Source organism: Glandiceps talaboti, chromosome 12 (assembly GCF_964340395.1).
Source record: "Glandiceps talaboti chromosome 12, keGlaTala1.1, whole genome shotgun sequence".
NCBI lineage: Eukaryota > Metazoa > Hemichordata > Enteropneusta > Spengelidae > Glandiceps > Glandiceps talaboti.
In genome coordinates, this window is record NC_135560.1 from 11,812,263 (window position 1) to 11,826,438 (window position 14,176).

General features: G+C 35.1%; 1 protein-coding gene across 2 annotated transcripts in view; it reads right to left on the minus strand.

Annotated features, from left to right (window-relative positions):
• Positions 1-14,176, minus strand: part of LOC144443300 (regulator of nonsense transcripts 1-like) — a 35,298-nt gene that overhangs the window by 20,660 nt on the left and 462 nt on the right. For both annotated transcript variants that reach the window (XM_078132739.1, XM_078132738.1), the window contains exons 2-3: positions 8,216-8,358; positions 138-227 (exon numbers count right to left, since the gene is read on the minus strand). In XM_078132739.1, the coding sequence (XP_077988865.1) occupies positions 138-227; positions 8,216-8,358 (233 nt within the window). The remainder of the gene's footprint in view (positions 1-137; positions 228-8,215; positions 8,359-14,176) is intronic.

Consider the following 14,176-nt stretch of genomic DNA (forward strand, 5'->3'; position numbering starts at 1 on the left):
TATACAACACCAAAATATTGACGGCACTAACGACACAACAAAGAATTATGAATTATCTGCCAATACTAAGTACTCCATATTTAACACCAAAAAAAAATTATCACAATAATTTCATATTGCATTGCTTGATTACTCACCTCCCTGATGTATTTCCACGGCCATTACAAAACCATTTCTTAGTGTTATTGCACAAAACAACAGAAGCTGGGTCGTGGATACCACAATATCTGAAATAGACAAATATGTGTTATTGCAGAAATCAACAAAGGCTGGGTGTAGATACCACAATACCAGAAATAGACAAATATGTGTCATTGCAGAAAACAACAATGGCTTCATAGATACCAAAATACCAGAAATAGACAAATATGTGTCATTGCAGAAAACAACAAAGGCTTCATAGATACCACAATACCAGAAATAGACAAATATGTGTCATTGCAGAAAACAACAAAGGCTTCATAGATACCACAATACCAGAAATAGACAAATATGTGTCATTGTAGAAAACAACAATGGCTTCATAGATACCACAATACCAGAAATAGACAAATATGTGTTATTGCAGAAATCAACAAAGGCTTCATAGATACCACAATACCAGAAATAGACAAATATGTGTCATTGCAGAAATCAACAAAGGCTTCATAGATACCACAATACCAGAAATAGACAAATATGTGTTATTGCAGAAATCAACAAAGGCTGGGTCGTAGATACCACAATACCAGAAATAGACAAATATGTGTTATTGCAGAAATCAACAAAGGCTGGGTCGTAGATACCACAATACCAGAAATAGACAAATATGTGTTATTGCAGAAATCAACAATGGCTTCATAGATACCACAATACCAGAAATAGACAAATATGTGTCATTGCAGAAAACAACAATGGCTTCATAGATACCACAATACCAGAAATAGACAAATATGTGCCATTGCAGAAAACAACAATGACTTCATAGATACCACAATACCAGAAATAGACAAATATGTGTCATTGCAGAAAACAACAATGGCTTCATAGATACCACAATACCAGAAATAGACAAATATGTGTCATTGCAGAAAACAACAATGGCTTCATAGATACCACAATACCAGAAATAGACAAATATGTGTCATTGCAGAAAACAACAATGGCTTCATAGATACCACAATACCAGAAATAGACAAATACATTTAAAAACAACGTGACTGCAAAAACCTTCTACTTGGCATAAATCACCATTCTATGTGCCTTTTGTGAAACCATATTCCCTATCAAGCCATCCATAAATGCCACAACCAAAAGGTGTGTGTATCCATAATTTCAGACATGTTTTGCATTTAACTAAGAGAGATTTTTTTTTTTAGGAAATAACTGTTTACTCCAGGTTTGTACAATATACATTTGTGAAGAAACTGTTCTGTGTCATAATCTAATTTGACAATTCCACAGCTGTACCCAGAATATGAAGTCAAAAATCATAGCAGATCAAGTCTTGCACGAAAGTAGTATGAGAATGAAACTTATTTTTTGTTCAAATTTGATTTTGTTTTTTCACATATGAACTGATTGAGATGTAATTCCCTTCTCAACCTGTGCAAAAATATAGATTCATATTATATCCCCTTTACTATCTACCCTTCGTCACACCTGTACATTTTGTACATACATGAACACATACTGGGTACAATTAATACATACTCATCAAGTTTGAAATGATGAACTCAACCAGTAACTGTGAAAGTATTACCACCTACATATACAACAAGTATTTTCTATCAATGCATGTATATGACTAAATTTAAAGTGGTGTGGACATCTATATGTATACATGTACATGTAAGTGGGAGTTTTTTGTTGTTGTTGTTGTTGTTGTTGTTTTGTTTTGTTTTTTTGTTTTGTTTTGTTTTTTGGGGGGGGGCTATTGTCCCGTTCGCCTGAATGGATTTTAAAAATATTAGCCTATGTTCGCAAAACAGTTCTACATGACATTTGTGAGATTTGTCATTGTTGACGATGCCTGTCGGGTGCTACTCTTATGAAGCATTTGACTTAGTCTCTGTTCGAGCTGTGGTGTATAGCCAAAACCTATGTATGGTAGTGGCCAAAGGTTATATCCATGTTAAGCTGGGTAAGTAGTGCAAGGTCGTACTCACTGCGGCCATGGACAGATCAACTTAGAAAATCAGAATTCTTTTTATGTGGCGTTGAAAATATGTCAGATATGATATCACGAGTAAGTGTTTGAAGATTCAACTGTATTTGAGCCGATTTTCTATGATTGAACCATGGTGGTAGTCTTCCTACCTCAACGATTGACCTAAACTCTGAGCAGGTTGTACAAAAATAATTTCAATATTGTTGTAGACCTACTAGGAAGGTACAGTGAAACGAAACAAAAGAACAAATATAAACAGAATTAAGCTGTATACTACATGTACATGTATAAAGAAAAACTACTCAATTAACCTATCTGTACATAAAGCAAATGGTTTAATAGGGTCTCCAGGCAAACAAACAAACATGAATTGTAATTACTCATGGCCAGTGTGCAGGTAACCTACATGTACATGTACATGTATACAACACTGTCACTGTACAATACCATGTAGTCTTGTTATGTTAGTCTTTTTACAGTAACCATTACAACTCTAAAATTTACATCTGTCGCTGGGACAATTTCATGTAGGCAGGCGAGAAATACATGCTAAATATTTGCTTAGTGTCACCTTTTCACTGAAATGAAACTGTCAGCACCGTGTACATACGAGTTCGGACCACTTTATTCCACCCACTCACACATTGCATTGATACAAATGCTAATTGACAATAAATCAGCTGTGATGTTTACAATGTACACTCTTAAAATAGCATTACCTTTGAGTATATCAGAAATGTCAATTGGTTAATTAGAAACCAAATTATCAAGGTTATGAGAAGTCTCTCATTTTTTCAATTATGATAAATCATAAGTCATAATAATTTCATTCCTATATATGTTATTCAGTGTAATAATAAGTAAAATTCATCTGTGCTCTGCCAAGGATTGAAGTCTGGGGAGAATCATTTTAAAATACATATCATTAGCATAAAATTTACATATATTTGCATATCTCCAACATTCAAACTCTCGCTTGTTTACCATACTTATTGTCATATTTCAATTTCTGTTTTCAGCAATATACTTCATTGTTAATAGTTGTATCAAGTTCCTATGTTCCTGACAGAATTAGGGTTAAAGGGACACAGGCCAACTAATTTCGCAGAGTAAATATACATGATTATTACTTATAGAAACATCATACACATGTATATATATTGATTTGTACCTTGGAATGCGTACAAAATCTTCTTAAAGTGTTAGCAGGTTTATGTATTTGTACTTTCTGTACAATTGTGAGGTCAACAACAATTTTTGGTTATACCAATAATACAATATTTGGAATTGTGGTCTTGACATTATTTAGAAATATCGCTGAGACCGAATGCTTATTGCGACATCATCCTGGATACACACATCCTGGATGTACCCAAGGTTATTCCATGATTCTCCAAATTGCTAAAATTATATTTTTTGATGATTTGGCGAAAAATAAAACATTCAGGTCAAATTTGAAACCTTTTGATTTTTTGACAAAGAAGAAAAAATCTTTTGGCCTCAACAAAGTTCATGTATTGAGCTTGTGATGCATTGTGCGATCATCCCTAAGGCGATATACATAACTTGTCTAGTGTGAACCCCCTTACCAAGTCACTAAGTCTACATATTAAATAATTAATAAGATCTCACTATATGATTACACAGACAAGATGACATAATTTGTCTAGCTGTTACATCATTTATGAACTTTATCAATACCATGTGATATCAATCAAGATTACACAACTGTCATTTAGTAATCGTAGGTTGTTGTCATGGCAACAGATGAAGCATACTTTTCTTTCGGATTTCCAAACGAAATGCTGAAGTCAGTAAAATATGGGAGATACCACATGTATAATTCTGAAAACATGACCACTAGTAATAACGTATAAGCCTTTTCCACAGGGACATTGAAAACTGATGAAGCCTCATACCTGGAAGTAACATTGGTCACATGACTCCTGCTTATGCTTGTTTCATTTAGTTCATTGCAGAATCATTTTCAAATTCCAATTCTATCTGCACAACGGTTGAGGTACAAATGTAAGAAAGGTTGCGACAATCTGACTGTTTTGTCCACCAAACGTTAAACGGAAAGGTAGTCTACCACTAGTTCCTCTACAGTATCGTTACCATTTATACCTCTATGTGGGCATCCAGACTAACGGAAAGGGTAACTTGCAATGAGTCAGATAACTAGAGTTCTGGGTTGTGGAGATGTTATGGTCAATAAAAACAAAGTAGAATGGAGTATAGTTGTATGTAAAACTGAGGGTGGCACAATCGGAATTCATTATTGCTCAATTTTTGACAGCATTATCATATTTTTATTTGCTCTCTACATTATCATTCATTTTTTGACTGTATTGTCATATCTTTCTTTGCTCTGTACATTTTTTTCTGAGTTTACAGGAGGTTTATGATAAATACAAAATAAGTACATGATTGTTTTCAGCACATTACAATATAAATTTATTTCGTTCTCATACCTCTCTAGATATTAAACCAGAGTTTCATTTTTGTTCAAAACCTAATTTGTTAATGGTCTGTCACAAAAACCTTCCATCAAGATAGTTTTTGTTTTAGATTGGCCAGACATAGCAGGGAATAAAGTGCACCCCTGAAAATGAGGTAGGATCCTGGAAGGTTTAAAGTACAGCGTACAAAGATTCAGTCATTAGCAGGGCTATATACTAGATACAATTTACACAAAAAAACATGACCTTACGACCTCTATTACTTTACTGAGCTGTAGACTTTGAATTTACAGGACCTGGCATTTACAGTCTTAAATTTACAGGTGTGTCAGGGAAAAGAGAATATGGTTTGTGACTGTTTGACCTTATCTAGTTTTAGTTTTGTCTTTTTTGAACGTTATACACTCAGTCTACATAACAACGACAGAGGTAGGAAAAAAAATGCAATACTAATACTAATAAAATACACTGTAATCTTTTGTAATATCTGAATTACCAACAGGAATATGTTGGAATTTTTGTACAATAACAGGTAGCATACACCTTTGAGATGGGTCTAGAGTTCAATGAGATGGTGTTACAAAAGATATGTACATTGTGTACTTCAGTGGTTAGTGAGTGAATTATGTGTCTATTGTCAGTAGACTTCAAACCACTGGTCAGTCCCTATTTATAGGACGAGGCAGTATAAAACCATTACTCTATTTTGAGGTATTATCACACTGAGTTATCTAAATAACATAACCACATAACTAACTGTATATGGCTAAATGAGATAGAAACATTCCTAGGACAGTAAAAAAAAAAAAATTGTGTTTCCGATAACATGGCCTCAGAAAATAGGGTAGGTAGGTCGGGATTTCATGTTTATTTCATTTGATCTTTTTAATTGTTTTTATTTGTGAAAAATAATGCTTTGACCTTAAAACAAACAAAATGTGGTCAGAATATCCCTACTGCGACAGTTTGATTAAATACACATATGGACAGACATCACTAGGGAAAGATAACAGCTGTGCATGAAAGTCAAGAAGATAAAGAATTTCTTATCTTTTTCCTTTAAATGTTTAAAAAAATGTTTAGGGTTGGCAGCTTATTAATTAAACTAGGGTCAGAGGGGTTTATCAGAAACACACATTTTTTTTTTTATTTGGCCTAATGACAAGTCAGCTCTAACGTCCGTAAGATGAAAGATGGTTTTGCGGTAGAAGCCATACAATTATATAGTCAATAACCTATACAGTGTAACTAAGAGCAGCTAATAGGATAAATCAACAGTGATCACCTACATTCCATTGCAATGACACCTGGGACCTGGTCACCTACGTGGGCGGAAAGTGAACCTGTTTGTCTCTATGTAACACGCCAATAAATACAAAATGTAATGGGGAAGAATAGTATTCTTTAGTGCAAAAGGTGAGACAAGATGGCGAACAAAAGTACTTACAACTACATCTTGGTATGAAATATAGATTTTATGACGTTCACCTGACTATCGCAGTCATTCACTCGGGTTGTCATTTTCCCTTCAAAATGCAGTTGTGTGTGTGTGTGTGTGTGTGTGTGTGTGTGTGTGTGTGTGTGTGTGTGTGTGTGTGTGTGTGTGTGTGCGTGTGTGTGTTTGTTTGTTTAAAAAAAAATATTTGAATACAGTATGAAAAAAGCCTAAAGACTTGATTGAGCAAGTCAACATTTCACTACTAAAAAAGCCCTGTTCAGACAGGATTAAAATTAAGGTGCGAAGAGCTTTGTTTGGCCAGAGCTATAGAGAAAGAATTATCCAATGGGTAATACCAACATGGCTCCACTGATAAGATAACACTATGTTACAACCTGGGCTGAAACCCTGTTCTTTAACATTAATCAACAAAGAGCTCATCTGTTGCTGTCAGAATAACACATGTTGACAAATGAAAAAAAAAATGCAGTAACCATGCCCCAACAAAAGTCCTTTCAATTGTAACAGACAACTGATACTAACTTCAAAATAATCTATTTTTTTACTGCTAATATACACCTTCCATTAAGCAGATCTATAACATACCTAACTTTTGTATTGATAAGTATTAAAACATTTATGTCAGACTATCCACTACAAATACAAGAATTTCTACTTGGGAATACAGGTAGAGCAGCTTGTAATATTCCACATCAAAACAACGACTTACTACGACCTGCTAATTCTCCCAAGATATCCACTTCTGTCTTAGCTACTAATGCATGGTAGCAGGGTATAAATTATAGATTCCAACAGATCACACACATAATACTGTATCACAGACACAAGTCATCTAGAGACTGTATATATACTACAACGGTAACTTAAGTAGCAAGTTGGAAAAATATACATCCATCTGAGTTCGCTAGGTGTTTACGATCTTTCCCAAGTGGGGAAAAAGCAAACCTACGCTTTTTCTTTATTAGTCAATCATACTCTATAGGGTTCTAAAGTTTTGCCGACAAACAAGACATTGTCCAACAGCGCTATTTTGAAATATTTTGCCGCGGGTGGCACAGTCACTCTCGATAGGTTGCGGTCACTTCCGTTTTGCGGTTATAATCGATCACATCCACGATAATGCATTCCGCAGCACGGGATCCAGCGAAAGTACTTTTGGAAGACTGAGTTGATCGTATGACTGTCGTCGCAATATTGCTTAAGATTATTTCGTTTTGAAACACTGAATACAACTAATATATCTCTAAATATTATAAAGTACGTATTTTTAAAGACAGGAACTTATAAGTACTTTCACTAGATTATGTGTTGCATGTCGGGCTGTACGTGCCATCACGAATGCAACCGGTTACAACCGAAAAACGAAAGTGGCTGCGACCTACCTAAAGTGGGCATGCCTCCTACGTTAAAACATTTTGAAATAGCGCTATTACATGTAACAAACTTTAAAACTGAGCATAACAAACAAGGATCCATCAGTAACAATGACCAATCTGGCAAGCCATAATATGAAATAATAGGAAATAATAGTAAGCTGGGTATTATTAGAGTGGAATTTTGTTGTTTATTTTCTTCCTTTTTCCTTTACACGATAACAGAATTATTGAAAGATCAAACTGATATCAAGCATAACCAGATACACTGAGGAAGGGGTGGGGTAGACCTTTTTTTTTTACACCCCCCCCCCCCCCCCCCCCCCCCCACATATGCAATAAAAGATATCATTGAACTATCAGACTCATATCAAGCATAACCAATGTTAGGATGGTAAGAGGATGGGGAGGCACTACGTTGTTTACTTTTTTCCATACATACATGACAAACTATTAAACTGATAAGCATAACCAGACAGAATTGGGGGGGGGGGGGGGTTATTTTTTAAAACCCTTTTATATGCAGAGTTAAAAAAAAAAATGTTAATAACTCTGATATATCTTACATTTATAATATGTTATCATCAGTTCTTACTCTGATACCTAGCAGCACTAATTTCCTTGAACAAATAGAGTTTTAGAGTTTTCAATATTATATGTACATGTATCTTGGCTTGTTACAGCAGTCACTGGGGCATGCCATGGTTTGCGATATCTACAAGTAACTAGAGTCAAATACTTTAGTAATGAATACTTGATGAGACTTGCTTACTTGCAGGCAAATGCTGGTAAATCTTTCATGTAAAAGGTCTCTTCTTCGTCTTCCTCAAAATTAAGTTCGCCCATAGCCTGAGTTGCCGTGGCAACTCCATCTTCCAGGGGGCCATTCTGAGAAGGTATATCTGGGCCATTCACCTACAGGGAACAACAGACAAAGAACAGAAACAAATTCTAATTATTTAAAATACATCTATACAACAATCAACATCTTGTGAATATTAACATGCAGTAAAATTAAAACATTTTTATTGCTCATTACTTATGCATACTTATATTATCCCGTGGGAGTGGTATCGAATTTGAAAACTGACAAACAATACAAGTTAATTAAAATGACACAAAAGAAAGCTATGAACTGTCAAATCAAGTGTAGAAACATTTCATTATTTTCTTGTCCAACAACTTTTTGCATTCATACGTGGAATTTATGTGACACCTTTACATTCTAAATAAACAGACATACAACATTTTCCATTACACTGCCCCTAAATGGAAATTAAACAATTTGAACTTAGCTGAGGCGACTGTACTATGCATGTACATGTTGTTATTGATATGTCAAGGCCATGATGGTGTCTTCAATACATTACAGAAGTCTTAACATTGAGTCCTGTTAATGTGTTTGAGTGTTGGTGTATCTAGGTCAGGACGGTGATTTAGTATATTTGAAAGGTCAAAAACATAACCTGCTCACTCCATACATATTTATTTATAGAACTTTTCACAACTATCTGCACCATTACCTTAACAGCGATTGAGTTTTGTGAGAGGTAAAATTTGTCTATTTGCATGTGTGTGTGCGTGCACGTGCCTGCATGCGTGCGTGCACAAGTGTGTCAATACATGTATATGCAATCTGATTAAAATCTGAAGTAGTGAACTTGGCACAAATTTTTTATTTACGTCTTTTATCGGCATTTGTTTTTTTCTGTTCTAGGAGCCTTGTCCAATGTACCTACATTTGACACAATACCATAGGAATACCTAATCTCATACTTATGACTCTACTGGTAGCTTATCAGAATCCATCTTACAATATAACACTTGACGATCGAAATTGAAACAAAGAGAACCATCAAACGAGAACACTAACACCGTTGTCTGTGATCTGTGCTCAAGCTCTTTTTGAACAGTGTTCTGAGGTACTGTATGCATATGTTTCGGCGCATTACACATTTTCATTGTAAATCCACTCAGCGCTTGAGATTTGCACGAGAACTCCTATGATATTATCAGATTATCAGATGCAGAAAGAAGGTGCTCACAGAACAAAAAAGAACATAGGAAAGACAGATAAATAAAGAAATTGTGCCACCTTCACTACATCAGTTTTTAATCAGACAGCTATGTACATGTATGTATCTATACATCTGTATTTATCTGTGTGTGTGTATGTATGTATGTATGTATGTATGTATGTATGTATGTATGTATGTATGTATGTATATGTGTATGTATGTATGTATGTATGTATGTATGTATGTATGTATGTATGTATGTATGTATGTATGTATGTATGTATGTATGTATGTATGTACGTACATACGTACGTACATATGTACATATGTATGTATGTTCATGTGTGTAAGTTCATGATTGTCTATTTAGAAATTTTCAGCACAAATATCCAAATTAACAAATGAAATATCAGGAAATAAACCCAGAAATAGTCAAGGAGACTTATTTAACACATCATCTCTTCATTTCAATATTGTACACCTAATAATTAATTACTCATATAGCAACTGAATGTGTTCTTGCTGGTACTTATTTATAATTAAATTCACAGTGATAAACTAAATATATGCATTGTGACCTAATTTCCTTGCACTCAATTTTGGCTAATTGGTTGTGAAAATTGCATTTTCATGTTTTGTGGTAATTTCAGACTTAATTATGTGCACTTGTATATTCAACTTTGTACTAGTTTAGAGGTTCACTGTAGAGAGTTGATGTACAGGTGAAATGTAGAACAGGTCACAATAACAGGATTATGTATGTAGCTGATGTGAAGGTGAAAAATAGACCAAAACACAATAACAGGATTATGTACATGTAGTTGATGTACAGGTGAAATATAGGTCAAAACACATTACATGTATTGTAACAGGACTCCAAGTTGTATTATATAGTACATGTTCATACATGGTGACCCATATAAAATCGTTAAATCTCCCTAAAACAGAATTTTTATTACCCTAAAATTTCAAAACATCAACCGACATCTATAGACAATGGTGGGAAGATTGTCTATGGTGTGGCAGCTGAGGTCTGGTGCTATTATAGCTGCCATTTACTGATATATCTAATTCTGTGTGTATATCAGTTGTTGGCTCGAGTTCCAAATTCATACTACTCTGAAATTACATAGTTATCACGTATCATTTTATCAAACTAGGAAAGAGAGTACCAGTAGGATTATTATATGTAATGTTCTGCTAATGAGCATTTATGTATCAACTGTGGTATCACACATCCAATGGGAACTTAGTTGCATGTACCAATTACACCCCTCTGTACGACTCATTACTTGCAAGCAAGATGATGATCCTAGTAGTTAGACGCTACACTTGAAATTTTGTGAAGTTTACATGTATGCAGAGTTTTCACTAATATCAAAATACAGGGCACAAAATGTAGCAGTATTCCAGGGCACATAGACTACTAAACACTATCTAAACTAGCAAATTTATGACGTGGTAGTCTCTTACAGCCTACAGGTTAGCCTCATTGAAAATTAACAGTAGCTGGAACGGTTCATTTGACTAAGTTTGGACAACAGCCATAAAATTTAAATTCAATCCTGACTTATGGTTCAGCTTAGTAGTACAAAGTACAATGTAGTAGATGGGGAAATAAGATATTTTTTTAAAGGTTCCTCACATTCATTTACAATACATAGATACATTTTTGTAACTTTGGTGGGAAACACTGACACTGTGAGTGTTGGGAACTCAGGTAGAATTCACCAATATGGAACATGTAGATTATAAACAACCCTAAAGAATAACACTGAATAGCATACACATTGGCTTTATCTATACTACATGGTGATTATATTCAACAGGCAGCAGTTCAACATTGTTTCTTAGCCATATTGGCCTGGCTGTATTATTGTACGGAGGTAATAGAGACATGTACATGTAATACTGAATGGTGAAATACAAAAAGTATAGGGAGAGTGTGTGTGGCATCATTTCACTGATATAATATGAATCAATTATGTTGTCAATCTATTTGATGCATCAAGATCAGAGAAATGAAGTATAATTGCAGACGGCTGCAACTCTTTATGTTAAACACCCCCCTCCTTTAGATTGCACCTGAAAAGGTGGGGGGGCACTAATAAAAATAGTTGAAGTGGAAATAAATTAATCATGCTCAATTAATGTAAACATCAAAATGTTGCCAAAAACACCAAAATATTTCGATAAAAGTTAAGCGAATGTGTTTTAACAAGCCTTAAAAGAAACACAGGTGTCAGACATTTAGTGTTGTATGAATTACGACCTATTTAGTAATTTCCATCTCCTTGAGTTCTTAACAATATGTAGCTGTAACGACAAGCTAATACTAGATTATAACAACAATGAGTAGTGAGTGTTATATCCATTTCTATTTTAAGGGACTACCACACAATGCCACACAAGCTCAATAAGCGAACTTCATTCGTTTCTGGGGAGGGGAAGGAGGGGGGGGGGGGGGGGGGGGGTTGGCGTTAATGCAATTGTTGAACTTCATTTTTGCACTTCTATTAAATCAAATTTCGATGGAAAACTTTCACACCTTAAATCAGACAACAGCTTTTGTATTTACGGCTGAGATGATGATAAGTTGATAAAAATTTTCTTCTAATGTGAGATACACATGCACTGTACAGTGCTGGATTTCCAGTAGTATTTTGATGCGTTTACCATGATCTCCCAACAGTAACATGTTCATAAGGTTGGATACCATTGTTACATATACATTGCAACAATTGTAGTGGTGTGACTGCTCCAGTTTTCATCGTGATTTACACCATATATAAACGTGTGATGTCGTCCACATATTAACGTTCATTTAGGGGAGAGGAGAGGAGAGGGGGGGGGGCCTTTGTCTTAAACAAATCATGTTTCATATGTGCGACGTTGTGCGATGGTCCCTTACATGTATATAATGGACACACTGTATTTATTGTCATGGTGATATTATCTGTAGGGTTTGCACTAAGTATGATGATGAAGCTATCAAAGGATTTCAAAATATCACAATTCTAGTTCTATGGCATTTGAAAAGTGTCTTCTATGTAAAAACATGACTAATAAAATAGTATATCATTATATGTCTACCTCAATCTGATTAAAACGACAGTAAACGTAGCAGCCAAAAAGAAATCACTGAGTGTACGATATAATACAATTGAATTTTAATCAGATTGATGTCTACCTCATCCATCAACAATCAAAAAATGTCATTTTGACATATCAGTTCTTTTCTTAAATTTGTTTACACTTGTTTCCCATGATCTTTTATTAACCAAGGATGTATATACATGTATATCAATGCAACTTTCTAGTGAGCACCCTGTGGTCTGCAATGTATTGCAAGTAAGAAAATCATAATGTGTGTACATATTTTTGTGGTGCAGAAAGCAGAGACAACACTGGAAGCAGGGATATTCCAAATCCATACATAGGACGACAGATACTTAAGTATGCACATTGGCAGTGAAGAACTTGATGAGGCACAATAGCATAATTGGAATCAAGTCTCACGATATTTATACAAACAAATGTTATATTCATAAATTCAACACCATACACGTATTTGGCTATGCGTTTGCAATGTTATCATAAAGCAAACTTATGAAGATCTGTAAAGAAAGAATTTCCATAAAGTAACATATCCTCACACCTTCATACCCTACCTATTAGCCATCCTTTTCACACCGGTAAAACACCTCCAGCAAATTTAGATCATTCTGTCAGATCCAGTTAGACACTAACGAAGGACAAGTGGTTTGTTTGAAACAGAATGTTCAGGTACGACTTCCTTTTGATCCCCCCCCCCCCCCCACCTAATACGGGGCATTCTACTTTACAATTTTTTGGGGGTAAATTATTGGGAGGTCTTCATATTTTTGGGTAATACAGCATTATTTCTAGCATTTTTGAGAGATGGTTAGGGTTAGAGTTAGATTTAGGGGAATTTTATAGGAGGGGTGTAGGGAGGGCAAAAGGAAGTCCTGGTAGCAAGTGTCTTTGAATATCGATCCTCAAACTGTACTTCTTAATGACTTTCGCTACATGAATTGAGTAAGAAAAATATTTATTTTTTTTGACAGTACAGGATTAGGAAAGATAATTTGGACTGGATTTTTGGACATATGTTACAAACTACGTTGTGGGCAGAAATTATCTGCCCTAACCCTGTCCCTTCCCGGTCCTTGCTATGAATATATTGAGTTATGACCCCTCCCACGAAATTCATATATACATGTATCTCTGCCTCACAGATAGTGATGTAGCACAAGTTCTTGTGGATGTTTCAATCTGGAGTGACCTGTACTGTAGTCCTGCTGTTGTACGTATAAGAATATTAACACCCATACCACACAAAAACCAGGACTATTTTTTCCACCCACTCCCTGTTTTTTGAACAGAGAAAGTTGGACCACGGTGATTTACATTGTACAGTTACCACGTTCATCTTGCAAGTTGTATACTGTACACACGTGTTATATTTGAATAGGGGTTGCATTAGTACATTAGTCATTACAACATGTTGTGCAGACGATCGCCTGAACAATTCTGTTTTATGGCGACGTAAATACGATGAACTGCATGAAACATACGCTGAAAATTAAAGGTCATCTAAGGTAACAATATACACGGGATACAGTCTCTACTCGTGCATGTACAGATGTAGTAGTTGTATGTGTGTGTAAAACTGTGAATGCGTGGCATGGCTT